The sequence below is a fragment of the Limulus polyphemus genome, unplaced genomic scaffold, assembly GCF_000517525.1.
Source record: "Limulus polyphemus unplaced genomic scaffold, Limulus_polyphemus-2.1.2 Scaffold2379, whole genome shotgun sequence".
In the NCBI taxonomy this organism is placed as follows: domain Eukaryota; kingdom Metazoa; phylum Arthropoda; class Merostomata; order Xiphosura; family Limulidae; genus Limulus; species Limulus polyphemus.
In genome coordinates, this window is record NW_013667989.1 from 108,556 (window position 1) to 123,058 (window position 14,503).

A 14,503-nucleotide genomic window follows, 5' to 3' on the forward strand; every position below is an offset into this window, starting at 1 on the left:
AGCTCATAAACCAGACAAAATTATAGCAGTAGCCGTTTTTTACCTCACAATATATAAGCATAAAAACGTTAATAAAGTAATAACAAATATCTATTAAATCTATAAAGTAACAGATACATATTAATTATTACTCAAATTATTATTTCAGTCATTCTTAACGTATCAAGCGTCTGTATGCAAAGAGCCAAAAACTATGGTTTTTATCATTAAGTGAAGACATAGCCTAAAGATGCTTTGCGGGCTTTGTGGCATAACCAGGTTTCATTCGCTCGGGCCCCTGGGTAGTTGCCCCCCCTTCCCCCCCGTTGGCGGGCCTGAGTTTGGTATTAAAAAGCAGGACATGTTACTAAAGAAGGTGGCTCTAGATAAATATGCTGCTTTTTTTTTCATGAAGTGTACTCTGTATTTAAATTTCCTTCACAACAAACAGTACGAAATGTATTCATCTTTACAATACATTAATTTAGTGCCTACATTATCAAGGAATTCTTTACCTTTAAAACAACAAGTATATGGAATCCTATCAAATTTCAGCATTATTTATGATACCAAAATCAATTGCTTTTTTCAAAGATATACTCTTCGTGATTAACAGAAGTATAAAAAAAGTTCATTAACTTTTATACATGACATAGATTACTCAAAATTCTTAAATAACTACAAATATAAACTTTAAGAGCTTGAATAAACATTATTATTAATTCTTAAAAGTTTTAAAGCCAATGCTAGTTCTATATTACAGGGATTATTCATTTTGTGTTCAATGTGTATGATTTAAGCTGAACACTAGTAAGTCTTAAACATAGCACAAGTACATGCATATATATATATATATATGTTCTATATATAAGACAAATACTCAAATTTATGCAATTACCAAGTTTTAAAAACTTGAAAATCTATAATAGACTTTATAGTTAGTATGTTACATATTTATTATATTGGAAAATAGTGCTTTGTTTGCTGTAATATGAGATCACAATGGTGGCACCATGTCTTGTACAACTTTGAGGGAGCAACTACAAAATTCACATTGAGATGCATACTCTCGGTTTCTATATCAATGTCCCACACCTCAAGCCTCACTTTCCTCAGATACTTTCCTTTTATGTTCTAACTGACAGGCTGCAGGCTGGTCCTGAATGGTATTTGAAGAAACTGTATTTAATTCTGACGACTGTTTGTCCAGTATGAGAAATTTCCCATCTTCACTAATAGTAGGTCCCAGGATATCTTTCTCTGTAACGTCATCCAATAACTAGAACAAAAAATGTATATACTAATAAAAAACTGTTATGTAATATTTCAGTTTAACTTATAACACTAAAAACAGTGAAAGTAAAATTAAATGTGGTACAATAAAATCATATGTTTTAATCATTTAGAATATTATAAGTATATTACCTACATTTCTGTTTAGGGTGGGTGAGTGAATATGGAATGAGTTTCATGTTGCAATTGCCCGATGTTTTTCATAAACTAAAAACTACTTAACATTTAGAAAGCTGAATTACAGCACTGAAAAACAATATTTATTATATACCATAATTAAAGTTTACAACTAAATCGCTCACAAACAAGTAAACAAAAACTAATGTTTATTGATAGTAATTTAGAGCTACAGGTAGGATATTAATGAATAACCCACACCATTTAAGCCATTAACTTAGGTGAACACATCATTACTTCATTGTGTGTTTTAAAGACTACTCTATCACTGAATATAGGTTAAAATCTTACCTCACTTGTCTTGTCTTCTTCATTTTTCTTGCGAACCTGTGAAGTGTAAAAACATTTGGATAAATTTGTTATAATAGCTTATCTCTTTTATTATATAAATTCTATTAGTTTAGAGCAATACAGTTGAACTTAAATAAGATAAATTTGTGCTATATTTATGTCACAATAAATAAATAAATAAATGTACATATACACACACACGTTTTAATAAATCTAGTAAAAAACACAAGTTCCAAACATTAAACATCCACTAATCTATTTATCTTACAGCAACTTTTGTTTTCACACACAAAAGTGGAATATATATTTCTTACCATAATTTTATTTAAGGCAATGTTAGCTGCTGTAGTTAATGCCCCACAGATCTATATGAAAATACAAAGTATTAATATTTTAGATTTTTAAAAAGAACAAAATAGGTTTATATTATTTTCTCTCAATTACTAGCTCTGATAACAGTATACTGAAAAATTTGGTACACCAAACTTTTCTTAAAAGAGAATTCCAGTTTCAAACTTTATAAAGTAAGTGGAAGAAAGTACATCTTTTAGTATATTTATTAGTGATTAACTTTAAAATTTTGTGTTAAAAGTAAATATCCATATATTTATATTTTCCAACTTCCAAAAAGCAGAGTGTAAAATAATTATATTTACTAACAGTTATAAAATGTTTACTCTCTGGGGAATACGTTATTTTAGTGATGAGTAAACTGGAATGGAGGCCTGTTGTAAAAAACCACTAGTCCTCTACACTTGTGTTTTTACAACAGACAGTCGCCATTCATCCCAATTTAATCATTATGAATAATCTGTCTGAACAATTTATCAAAGAAAGTTATTTTGGTATTGTTTTACAATATACAAAAGGTGTTATGCCATTGAAAAATCTCAGAAAATAACTGAAAAGAAACTCTTTTTAAACCACAGTATACCTCTCCAATGCAGAAAAATCAGATAACATTGTGTTCAAGACATGCAGTTGTTCCATAAAGATATAAACCCAAAATTCTGACAAAAAGGTAAATTATACATTTCTCACAATAAGCATGTTGACAATATTTAAGAATAATAACCTAATTTCTTTGTAATGCACAAGCTACTTGTGAGCATACCTCATGGAGAAATGTTTTATATTATTATTATCTTACATAATCTAATAAGTTTCTAATTTTTACATTTTAGTTACTTTTATAACAATAAATAGAAAATAAACAAGAAATTTAGTATTTATGTTTGGCTTCTTGTTATTTACTGTTTGCCAACACATAAAATTTAGGCCAAATTTTTCTGTAATGATGTTACTAGTACATTAAATATTTTTTATTTCTTTGAAAAAGGCAAATAATAACATAGAATAACAATATTTACAAAGCAAACAATGTCCTATAACTGTTGTAATCTAACTGGCTTTCTAACTAAGCCATAAGTGAATTAATATAATTCCCTTAGCTACTCAGTCTGAGTTCGATGATAGCAATATTCAACCTGTAGGCAGAAAACTACAGCTCTGTACTGAGAAGAAAATAGCATTATATGTTATTTGGTAAATAAAACTTTGTCCTTCTTTGGATTATAAATAATGTAATAGAAAATATCAGAGAGCATTATTAGCAATTTGTGAAAAAGAGGATGCAACAGGTGGGTTTGACTTTCTAGTTTAAGTCTTCATAAACAAAGAAGGTTGAAGGCTATAAAAATTAGACTTCCCCTTAGTAAGATCTATAATATAAGGAGTAATTTATGTTAAACTCAGGGCATTAGAGAGGGGTGATGATGGGCAAGATGGTGCAAACAAATGTCACGGTTCTCATACAATGAGAGATTGAAGATTTATTTAAATATTTCCTTTTAAAGACCAAGATATTAAAACTTGTATTACAATTTGACTTATTAGCTATGTTTTGCTGCAACGTTTGCTCATATACATTTCTAATAAAGAAGTTTAATCAAATTTTGAATGTAACTCTATAAATGGTCATGACATGCCCACTTTGACTGTACCACAACAAAAGGGATGATATTTAGTTAAAAGAATACTTTCTCATAGGGCTATCAGTGTACAGCCATCCATAATTTTAAAGTGACAGACTAGAGTGAAGGTCAATAGCACCCACCACCAATTCTTGAGCTATTATTGTCTGATCTTATATTGGGATTTGGCTATCACTCTTACAGCCAACCCATGGCTCCAAAGTGCATAACACATTTCTGTGACAACAGGCTATGAATGACGAACCTCTGGATTCACAATTTGAGCACACTAACCACTAGGACATCTCAAGTTTGAGACAACAAAATTTTGATATGTTGCACAGCTACATTAGTTCTTTACATTAAACCAACCCTAAAACAACTTCTGTGATGCAAAATTCTATGCTATACATTGTATTAACAAAACAACTTGGTTAATCTAAAACATTATCCATCAAACAGTTACCTCTTCGGCTGATGTCTGCACTTCAAAAACATGACAGTGGAAAGTTGCTTGCTCAATATTTTCTGACCTTGTTCTTGTAATAAAACCTAAAAGTCTGGATGAACCACAATTACTAGTAGTTTTATATTGTTTTCCATTTTATTAAGATTTATTTATAACAAAAAATAAACTAAAACTTGAATATTTAATACTACACTACACTCAACTTAAATTTTACTTGACCTGGAAAGTTTATAAAGAAGTTTTCTAATAAGTTCTTTCTGTACATCCATATACAACTGACCTTTAAACAATTTAAAGGAAATTAAAAAATCATTAAGTTCAATTTCCACAGTTACGTTCAAAAGGTTTTTCATTAATTTGATACTTAACTATTTCTTTCCTTTTTTTTTAAATGTATATTTTTTCATTTCACAAACATTTAATTTGATAACCGTGAATATTTCATGACTGTTTTGTTTTAAAAGAGCTTCTACAAGACATTCTACCATCAGGCTTATTACTCATAATTTCTTGTTTACAAGTACTGTAAAATATTTTTTTATAAAGTAAAAAAGATACTCATACCTCTTATTATCTCTATGGGTTGTCCAAAATGATATGTCTTCTAATGGAAAAATAGCTCTTACAGCTTGATGTGAAGGGTCTAGTACTCTGGGATAACAGAATCAGAAACAAGCCATTTACTTTAAAGTTCTTCTTAAACATCAACAAAAGGTGGTATGTATTTCTGAAAGAATAATCTGTCTGGAAAGAACTAAATTTGGATGGTGTTTTGGCACTTTTATGATTATCTCCACCAAGTCAATCTCAAGAGTACCAAATGTTTTCCAGAGTTACTCTTTTCCAGGCAGACTATACATTCAGAAATACACACCATTAATAAACCTCTAATTTTAAAGTCTATTATAAAACATCACAAAAAGCTAATTGTCAAAGAAAATAGAACTGAAATTAGTTTCTACAACTTTGTAGATTCTATTTTTTTAAAAATAAAACTATATTAAGTAATTCAAATATTCGTATTTTAGTAAATTTTGCGACTTCATTTTCCTGTTGTTTGGTTTTGCAAAACGAACATAAAATGTAGTCCAATGAAACTTATTATTAATATTTTTATAGAACAGACCTTTAATCAAAGGATTTTAAAAAAGCATTCACACTTATCTTAAAAACCTATAGAAATTTCTGCTTTAATGAGAGTTTGATAATTATAACTTACTTCAGAAATTCATGTGTCACAACAAGATGGGATTCGGACATTTTGAAGATGTTGTGTATGGCCCTTGCTGCCATAATCTGTCGAATTGTCTCGTACACAACCTGATCTCCTGTTTAAGAAATCGTTTTGGTCATATTCACACTCAAGTAGCAGTTAAGTGACAATAAGGAGATTTTGGCTCTTACTTGGATTCAACTTCAAATTTCAATAATGATTACTTTTTTATGTAGCTATCATAATACAGTTGTACTGATCCATTTGATTTTGCAGTGATAATGGATTAATTGTTTCAATGTTACTGTTATGTTAGATATTTTTCTAAGAATTACTAGAGTTTTTGAGCATTGACCATTCCAGAATTATTTTATCACCAGGAGAATTGGAAACATGATGGGCAATAAAATTAGTAATTCAAATTAAATTAACTTGTAGTTTATACAAGTGGGTACATACCATTAGAAGCTTTTCAAATAATCATAAAACAAGTTTGAGAACTACTATTGAAACTGTTATAAGATTAACTTCTTCATTCAAGTTTAATCACGGGTTTAAAATTCAGATATAATTTACCATAGAAGTCAAAATATAACATGGCAGTGCGTATTGAATTTTGATTGTAAAAATACGAAATAATGACGATAGGTAAAATACTAAGTAAACTCCCTTTTCGAGACCATATTTTTTAGTCAATTACTCAAAATTACAAGCCACCCTGTTTTGCATTCGAGCTCAAACTTTTGAGTACTTTCACATTTCTACACAAATTTAATAGAACTTGCATCACACATCTGCCTTAATATTCAATGGAACATAAACATTCATTAAACTAACTGGACAGCATTAACCATAAGAAATACATATATGTTAATAATGCAATAAAATGTACCAGGAAAAATATGGATTGATTTCACATTGTTTTCTCACCTCTGTCCTTCTTCACCTGCATAGTACCCATAAACCGAACAGGATACACCTCCCAGAATGGCGAGGTTGTATCCTTTGCAGCCTCTGCAGAAATGGTCAGACTAGATTGGTCAAAAGGATTGATCCTCCTAAAATGAAAATACCAAAAAATATGCACCATACTGTACTAAGAATGAGAGAAATATGAAGATAAATTTTTCACCAGTAACAAGTAAACGTTATACTGTTAAAACATATCAAGTTTGTCAGATTGCATCTTTGTTTTTTTCAATGAAAATAAAAAAAATTAACTTAATCAATAAAACACTAATGATGATGAAAGAATTTGATAACAAAGCTATGCACAAATAATACAGGTTTGAGTGCTCTTAGGCCATTTCAAGTTCTTAGAATAAGATAAAACTTTAATGAATAAGCAATTTAAGTATTACTTACTCATTAATTAGCACTCCTAGAAGCCCTTTTTTTGTTTGATACATTTGAGGTAATTACAAAACTACATTGTGTTCTATTTATGCCTGCATGCAGTTTTATGATATTCAAATACACATTTAATGATGCAAATGAGAAAGTTATGAAAAACACAAACATACTTTTGAACATACACTTAGAATTATTTTATATAAATGAAATGAAAAAATTTAAAAGGTAGACTTTTCATCCTGACTTTTACATACTGTCAAATGCAAGATCATAGAGATAATGTTGCTGTAGTTTGATTAGGCATAGTATTTCACAATGCACATATCACTAAAAGAGCAAAATTTAATAATTACTATTAAAATTGAAAAGAATTGCTAAATTATCTAAAACATCACATGTTCTGTATGTAAGTCCTTACTGCAAGTTTTCAACTTAAGAAGTTGACTACGGACTTAGAAAGAATTGCATAATCCTAAAAATATCTGTTGTATTTTGATTGAACCTTCCATTCTGCAGAAGCCAGAGTAACTAATTAACCACTAATCACAAATGCTATTAATGGTCTAGTGATCAGTTCAGTAAACAAAACATTTTTTTTTCAGGAGAAATGAAATGAAAGAGAGTGCTCTGCAAGTGAACAGTAAACCATTAAACTAAGACATAAAACGAATGAGATATTTTATGTCACACAGGATCATGGTTGAGTATTATCTCAGAATCTTACTCTTTTGTATAAGCCAACATATAGATACGTATACAGACGAGTTATATAATTTAATAAAAACTTTGAAACTAATTAAAAAAATAAAAACACATTGAATGTTACAAAAAGGTTTCAATTAACCCTAGTAAACAAAGAAAATGTATGAATGAGGTATATCTCACAGTGGTGGTCCTTCTTTAGGTTCTTTGTTAGACTGGAGCTCTTCTGATGGAGAAAACATATCAAACTGGATAGGAACATCCAAGACAAGGTGATCAATTGGTGATGAGGGGGGTGTTGGCAATGGTCCTGATAAGGTTAGAGACTTTTTACTGCAGATGATAAACAATAACAAAAAACAAATTAGACAATAATATTTCTCTTTCCACCATTAAAAAGTTTACTGTATTATGCTTTACAATTGCTTTAAATTATATTTTTGGTACAGTTAATATTTCATGTATGTTGATCATACTGTATTCTGTTTCTGACAATTCAAAAAACTGTCATATGCATTTAAACCATAATATAAAGTATAAAAGTATGTTAATAATGATAACATGATCTACAGTTTGTGAAGAAAATATTGTTAAAGTCAAACAATATTTCATTTCAAGATATATTTTAAGCTTGAAAGAATTGGGGAATACTTTTAAACATGCTAAGTGCTTCTATCTGCATCTTTAGAGTTCACATTACAAAATGAAGCAACTTTACTGCTTAGTTTCTCTGTATTTCGAGTAATTTTTCAAGAGAGTTTAGAAATAAATACTGTAGGCTTACTTTTCATTAGAACTAATGTTTGGTACAGGAGATACTGGAGAAGGCTTCTGTGGCTGATATAAATGGACGAAGAAAAAATATTAAAACAAAAGAACTAACACCTATTAATAGTTACTTTTTTTGCATTTTGAAAATTTAGTACCTTAAACTACATATTTAGCCTTCTTTTATGTTCATCCAAAAATCCTAAAAAGAGTTAAAAGGCAAATAAAATGTCTGATTTTGGTTCAATCCCACATTAAATACTTGCAAAGAAAATACAAAGACATTATATTACAAAATACTTTTGAAGTAATTCACCTTGAAATTATAAAAATAGATACTTTCTAAAAAAAAGGATTCTGTTACTTTAACATGTTAAGTCAATAGTAGGAACATCTTAGAAAAAGATTCTAACTGTTACTTTAATATCTTACGTTAGTACTAAGAACAGCTGTTTCATATCCTAGAGTTAACTTATAAAGAAACATTATATTAAAAATGGTAACTGAGGTATTTTGAGGTTATCTCTGCAATTTCATATTTCATACACACAAATATTTAAGTTCATAAAACAACAACTACTAAAATCCACCAGGTACCAATTGGCTATGAAAAGCTCAGTATCTTATACTTTTTATATGGAAAAACTACATCAAGCTTTAAAATTGTATGTTATATTTCTCTTCAAATTCATTAATGGAGTAGCTATTGGCTCTAGCCCTACTTCTGACCTTGCTAAGTTTTTCTGTGCTTCCATGAAAGTTATCATTTTCCTAAACTGAAAATGTATTTCCAAGCATACTTACCTCCACTGACACTTATAGCTATTTCTTGATCTTCATCTTTGCCATCTAAACATTATGTTCGCTTGCTCCAGTCTTTATACCCCACTCAACTGCCCTTGACAATATCTAATTTGCAAAACTTTACACCGACCCTCTCACGCCCTCTATGCAGGTACTGTACATAAGCACTATATATCGACAAGGTGGCAAGGGGAGTTGGATCGCAAATATATACATATCTTTGTGATAGGATCCCCACCAGCAGCCACGGAATGATGCGTTTCGAACACCCAGACTTACGAAAGAAAGAAAGCAACACCAAAGTGGACAATCCTTCTGATCAACCTGAAGAAGTCCAAAAGACAACATCCCAGGCTTAGATTGATGGGATAATATATGCCATACTCCACCCAAGGTCCAGAACTCATCCAGTCTGGATTTATAAACAGTCATTTTCACTCCCCAACCAAGTGGACAAGGAGAATTCCACTTACCCATGAAATTATGGAGAGAACATGGAACACTGTTCCACCAAGGGCCTAAAACAGGACCTTGTTATGTTAGGATATACGAGGAGATAGTGGACCCTCTGCATGAACAAACTAAGACCTGACAGTGTTCATTAGAGGGTCCAAGTACACCCCCACTGGTTAGCTAAGCATCAAATCTGGAACAGTTTTATGAGTAGGCTACTGTTCCTACCAATATCTGGGAAAAACTTCCAGGGACCCAGGTAGGAGGGTCCCCAACTTTGCCCACTTCTCTGAGAATGGAGAGAACTCAACACTTCAAAGGAAAATCCTGTCCACCACCACGCGACTGGGAACTGGGTGTGGTAAGGACTCCCTAGCTTCACTAGAAGCAGTAGTGGGACATGTATGCGGTGGGGAGTCCTGAGGAATAGGTCTCCGGAGACAGTGCAACAGGTGAACCATGTTCCCAAGTAGGAGGGTCCCCCCGAATCTGGTGAGAAGTGATGTGAATTATATTCCGATCTACAACAGATAACCCCAAATAGGCTATAGGAATCAACTTCCAAAGTACCCTGGTTAAAGTAATGGGTGATAAATCCAGGGATATTACAGGATCCCACTAAATAAAAAAAACTAGTGCATAGGGCCCCTGAACAGTTCTGTACAAACTACAGAACATCTAAGTGCGCCGACTGGACTCAAAAATCTGGGTATGATAGATTGTAAAAATGAGAGATGGCTGAGAAAGGAACAGGAAAAAAAGATTATATTCCCTTCTCTGGCAGTGAGAGTGTTCAGTAGGAAGGATCTGTCTGGATAGAGCCAAAAATAGGTGGAAGGATAGAGAGTCTGCTGAATAGGGATGGCAAATAATTCAGAACAGCTGCATCTGGAAGCTAACAACAACAGAAATATACTTTGAGGGAAAGGTGATACAAAGAACAGGGGGCCATAGGTTTGAAGTGATAAAGTGATGACGATTGAAAAAGCAACTCCAAAGTCCTAATTAGGCAATTGAAACAGTCGCTTGGGATGAAGAACATGAAAGGATCAGAAAACGAGATAGCACATGAGTCAAAAAGCTTCATATACATAGAAGAGCGAAAGGGAGCAGCGAAGGATGTTGTATATAAATCAAGGTAGAAGCCAAACCTTTCAAAAATCCATGTCAAAAACTTGAAACTATGGAGACTGTTGGATGAAGTGGATTAAAGGCTCACCAAAGACACCACTGACAATACGTAGTCCATTTTCATCAATAGATTACCATAGTAGGTTGATGGAGGATATAGTCAAATAAACAGAAACTGTATAATTTAAACCCCTATTAAACGTCGTTAAACGTCCAGGTGTTGAATGTTGGACTGAGGTTGACTCAACAAGGATGAATGAAGAGGTAGTGGTAAACATTCCTGGAGCAACAGAAGAGGAAACCATGTATGAGCAGGCCAAAAAAAGGTGCTGACAAGAGAACCCAACATGAGGTGAAATAAATCACAGACAAGAGTCAGTGTAAGAGATGAATAGGAGGAAAAGCATATAAATGGAATCCTGTCCAGTCTTGACCGAAAGCATCTATCACCAGAGCTGGTGGATGTGGAATAGACCAGAACTGTAGCCCAGCATTCCAATGGGTTGCAAAGGTGTCGATCATTAGAGAGCTGAACTGAGAACAAATATATTGAAAGACTACCTGATGGAACATCCATGCTGGTGGAAGAATCTGATGGGGTTGAGAAAGGTGATCTGTTATTAAAATCATAACCCCTGGCACATGGCAAGCCAAAAGATTGATGTCATTGGAATGAGTCAAAAAATAAGATCCAAAGCCCAAAAACCAAGACCTCAAGAATGAGAACTTCCCTGACGAGAAAAATATGAAACTACTGTAGAGAAATCAGAATGAATCATGACCATTTTGTTGTACAAGAAAGGAAGACCTGGAATTATCACTAGATGTAATGCAAGAAGTTTGAGAATGTTGATATGCAGGGTAGATTCATAGTTGGTCCAAATACTCTGGAATGCCTACCCCAGAAGAAAGGCACCCCATCCATGAATAAATGGATTTCCACATGAGGAGGTGGTATCCAGACCCTGATATTTGTGCTGTTCCTGTCTAGCCACCAACTGATAGCTGTAATTTGTTAGACTGTGTGATTCAAAGGATCGGTATGCATGAGCCACTGGCCAAGAAATGGCCACTGAAAGGATCTCTTATGGGCATCATCTAATGGTATGAGGGATTCTAGGGAAGCCCAAGTCCCCAAAACAGAAAGAACCATCCATGTAGTGGGAGAAGGTGACATAAGCAAATGCCTGACAAATCCTTCCCTAGCTTAAAGTCTGAGGGGAGAAGGTTGAGCTTGACTCAAAGTGCATTGAAAAACACCCCAAGATGGACCATGTATGGAATTGGCTGGAGAATGGATGTTTTCAACCTGATATGAACTCTGCCCTTTTGGCATCAGAAAGGAGAATATGTGGATGTAGTGTGACATGACAGGTTGGTGCCAAAAGAAGTCAATCTTCCAAATAGTGATGTGTGCACAGACCCAGAAAATGAAGATGCTTCTCAAAGGACCGAAAACATATGGTGCTGAAGCAAGTCCAAACAGAAGAGCTTGGAACTGCTACATCTGGTCCCATGCAACAAATGTATGGAACTGTTTCTGTAAACCAATAAGTCAAGATGTCAAAGGTGGGGGCTGCGAGACGCGAATGATCAATCCTCCAGAATTACCCACAAAACATAATTCCTAGTGCTAGTGCTTTGTCGAGAAAAAGTGATTATATTGTTGACATACAGTTAACAGTACCTGCATAGAGAGCGTGTGAAGGCTGGTGTAAAGTTTTGCAAATTAGATATTGCCGAGGGCAGTGAGTGGCGGTATAAAGACTGGAGCAAGCAAACCCGATGTTTAGATGGCAAAAAATGAAGATCGAGAAATAGCTATAAGTGTAAGTGGAGGTATGTATGTTTTGTGTATGTTTTGAAAACATTTATTTACAGTCCTGTCAAGAATGTTTTAAACCTGTATATTACAGGAGATATGTTGATGACAATTTTGTGATGTTTAACAATTTCTCCCGTTGTTCTGAAGAAAACAGTTACTTTACAGTCATACCCTACTTAAGCACTATTTCATATTAAGAGAATTATCAAAAAGCTACACCCATAAGTCCAGTGAAAACGTGTCTTTAAAACATTCTAAATTATAACGGCTCTTCAGCTTTAAAAACAAACAAAATCCATCGAATACTTTGCTAGTGGTATATACCTAAGGTTCAACTAAAAATATATTGGATAAACCACTAGAAGGCTCTGTAGTTGAATTAAAGAACACTTGTGACACTAAAACACCAGTAGTATTACCAATCACTGTCTAAATGAATGTGATGTTATACCTACCTCCAGTTTTTCCATCCCTGGGAAGAATTACATCTCAGAGTGCTAGAAACTCTTGCTATTAAGCTAAGAATATTAGCTCTTAATCAGAAAATGAGTGTGCTACCACTACATCTTCAAGTATAAAATTGTAAAGAAAAGAAGAGAATGTAAGTTTTTGTTGTTCAGAATAATCTATAAACTAAATTATAACAGATATTTTTAGATTAAAATTTTGTTGTTTTCATACATATATTATCTTTTTGTTAAATAAAGTAATAAAAAGAATATTCAAACTACTAATCTTTATTTAGATTTTTGCCTCTCCTCTTTCAAATTCTCTCAGTCTGGGGTAAGTAATATATGTAATAAACACATCATTTTATAAAGTATGCAAAGTTCTCATAGTTCGGGATAAGAAACTCAAAATAAACAAATCAGTTTACAGATAATTTTAAGTTCTCTCAGTCTGGGATAAAGTAATGAAAAAAAAAAGTTCACAGTTTAGGACAGATAAGTTAAAGCATCAGTAACCTACTTTAGGGATATTGTGTAGTTTTTCCTGAGAAGGTTGACTGGGTGGATTTCCCCGATCCCGACTTGAAAAGGACTCCTTAGCAATGTTGTGAATGGTAGCTATCCAAATTGTTTGTTGGGTTATTAAATTTAGAATTCAGCTGTGGTTAATTTCAAATTTTGTTTCTTTTTTATAGGTAGATACTAATGTGTAAAATCTGTAAATATAGTGAGTTTCTGTAAGACAAAAATTGTTTTTGTTTTCGGATATGTATGCTAGTAGTCAGAATTCATGCAGTAAACATACACTAGCAGGTGAATTGTACACCATTTGTACATTTTATATCATTCTATACATATGTGTTGGATTCAGCTGAATGTATTCCAAGCTAGATATGTTTATACATTTAAGAGTTAAATGAGTAATTGCCTACATTTTAATACTATGGTTTAGTAATGTGTAATTCTTTATTTTTTCATCAGAGCTGTAGTTCTACAGGCCCTAAATGAAAGGGACAGAGATGAGCTGCTGGCTAGTTGTCCGCCTCCTCTATAGAGAGTAGATCTAAACTAAGGGTGGCTATACTTAAATCTTGGAGTCTCTGATCTGTCCATTTATCCCATATGTTCCGTAATGTGCCCTTGACGTTAAAAATACTAAATACAAAAATACTGCAACATTATTAAATCAATAGCTCATCGAACAAAAATATAGGATGATTATACACTTGTCAAAATGACTCGTATATTTTGTATTGCATATTTGTAGGTAAAGAATTCATTCTTGAACAAGGTAAATATTGCTTTGTTGCTTACCTTTTTTATATTGCCTCATGTTAAACTGTCTCTTACAGGACTAATCTTTATCAAATTGTGGAGGAAATACAACCAGCCAACAGCAACTGTCCCCTACAAGACTACTCTATATCAAATAGTGAAGGGAGGACAACCAGCCAACAGCAACTGTCCCCTACAAGACTACTCTATATCAAATAGTGAAGGGAGGACAACCAGCCAACAGCAACTGTCCCCTACAAGACTACTCTATATCAAATAGTGAAGGGAGGACAACCAGCCAACAGCAACTGTCCCCTACAAGACTACTCTATATCAAATAGTGAAGGG

At 32.9% G+C, this 14,503-nt stretch overlaps 1 protein-coding gene across 1 annotated transcript in view; it reads right to left on the reverse strand.

Moving 5' to 3' along the window:
- Nucleotides 1-6: 6 nt before the first annotated feature.
- The window catches only part of LOC106466777 (DCC-interacting protein 13-alpha-like), a 44,462-nt gene continuing 29,965 nt past the window's right edge, over nt 7-14,503 (reverse strand). The window contains exons 13-22 of the mRNA XM_022394865.1: nt 13,401-13,502; nt 8,235-8,287; nt 7,634-7,783; nt 6,326-6,453; nt 5,402-5,510; nt 4,747-4,833; nt 4,180-4,273; nt 2,055-2,105; nt 1,741-1,776; nt 7-1,258 (exon numbers count right to left, since the gene is read on the reverse strand). Of these exons, the coding sequence (XP_022250573.1) occupies nt 1,076-1,258; nt 1,741-1,776; nt 2,055-2,105; nt 4,180-4,273; nt 4,747-4,833; nt 5,402-5,510; nt 6,326-6,453; nt 7,634-7,783; nt 8,235-8,287; nt 13,401-13,502 (993 nt within the window). The 3' untranslated portion in view covers nt 7-1,075. The remainder of the gene's footprint in view (nt 1,259-1,740; nt 1,777-2,054; nt 2,106-4,179; nt 4,274-4,746; nt 4,834-5,401; nt 5,511-6,325; nt 6,454-7,633; nt 7,784-8,234; nt 8,288-13,400; nt 13,503-14,503) is intronic.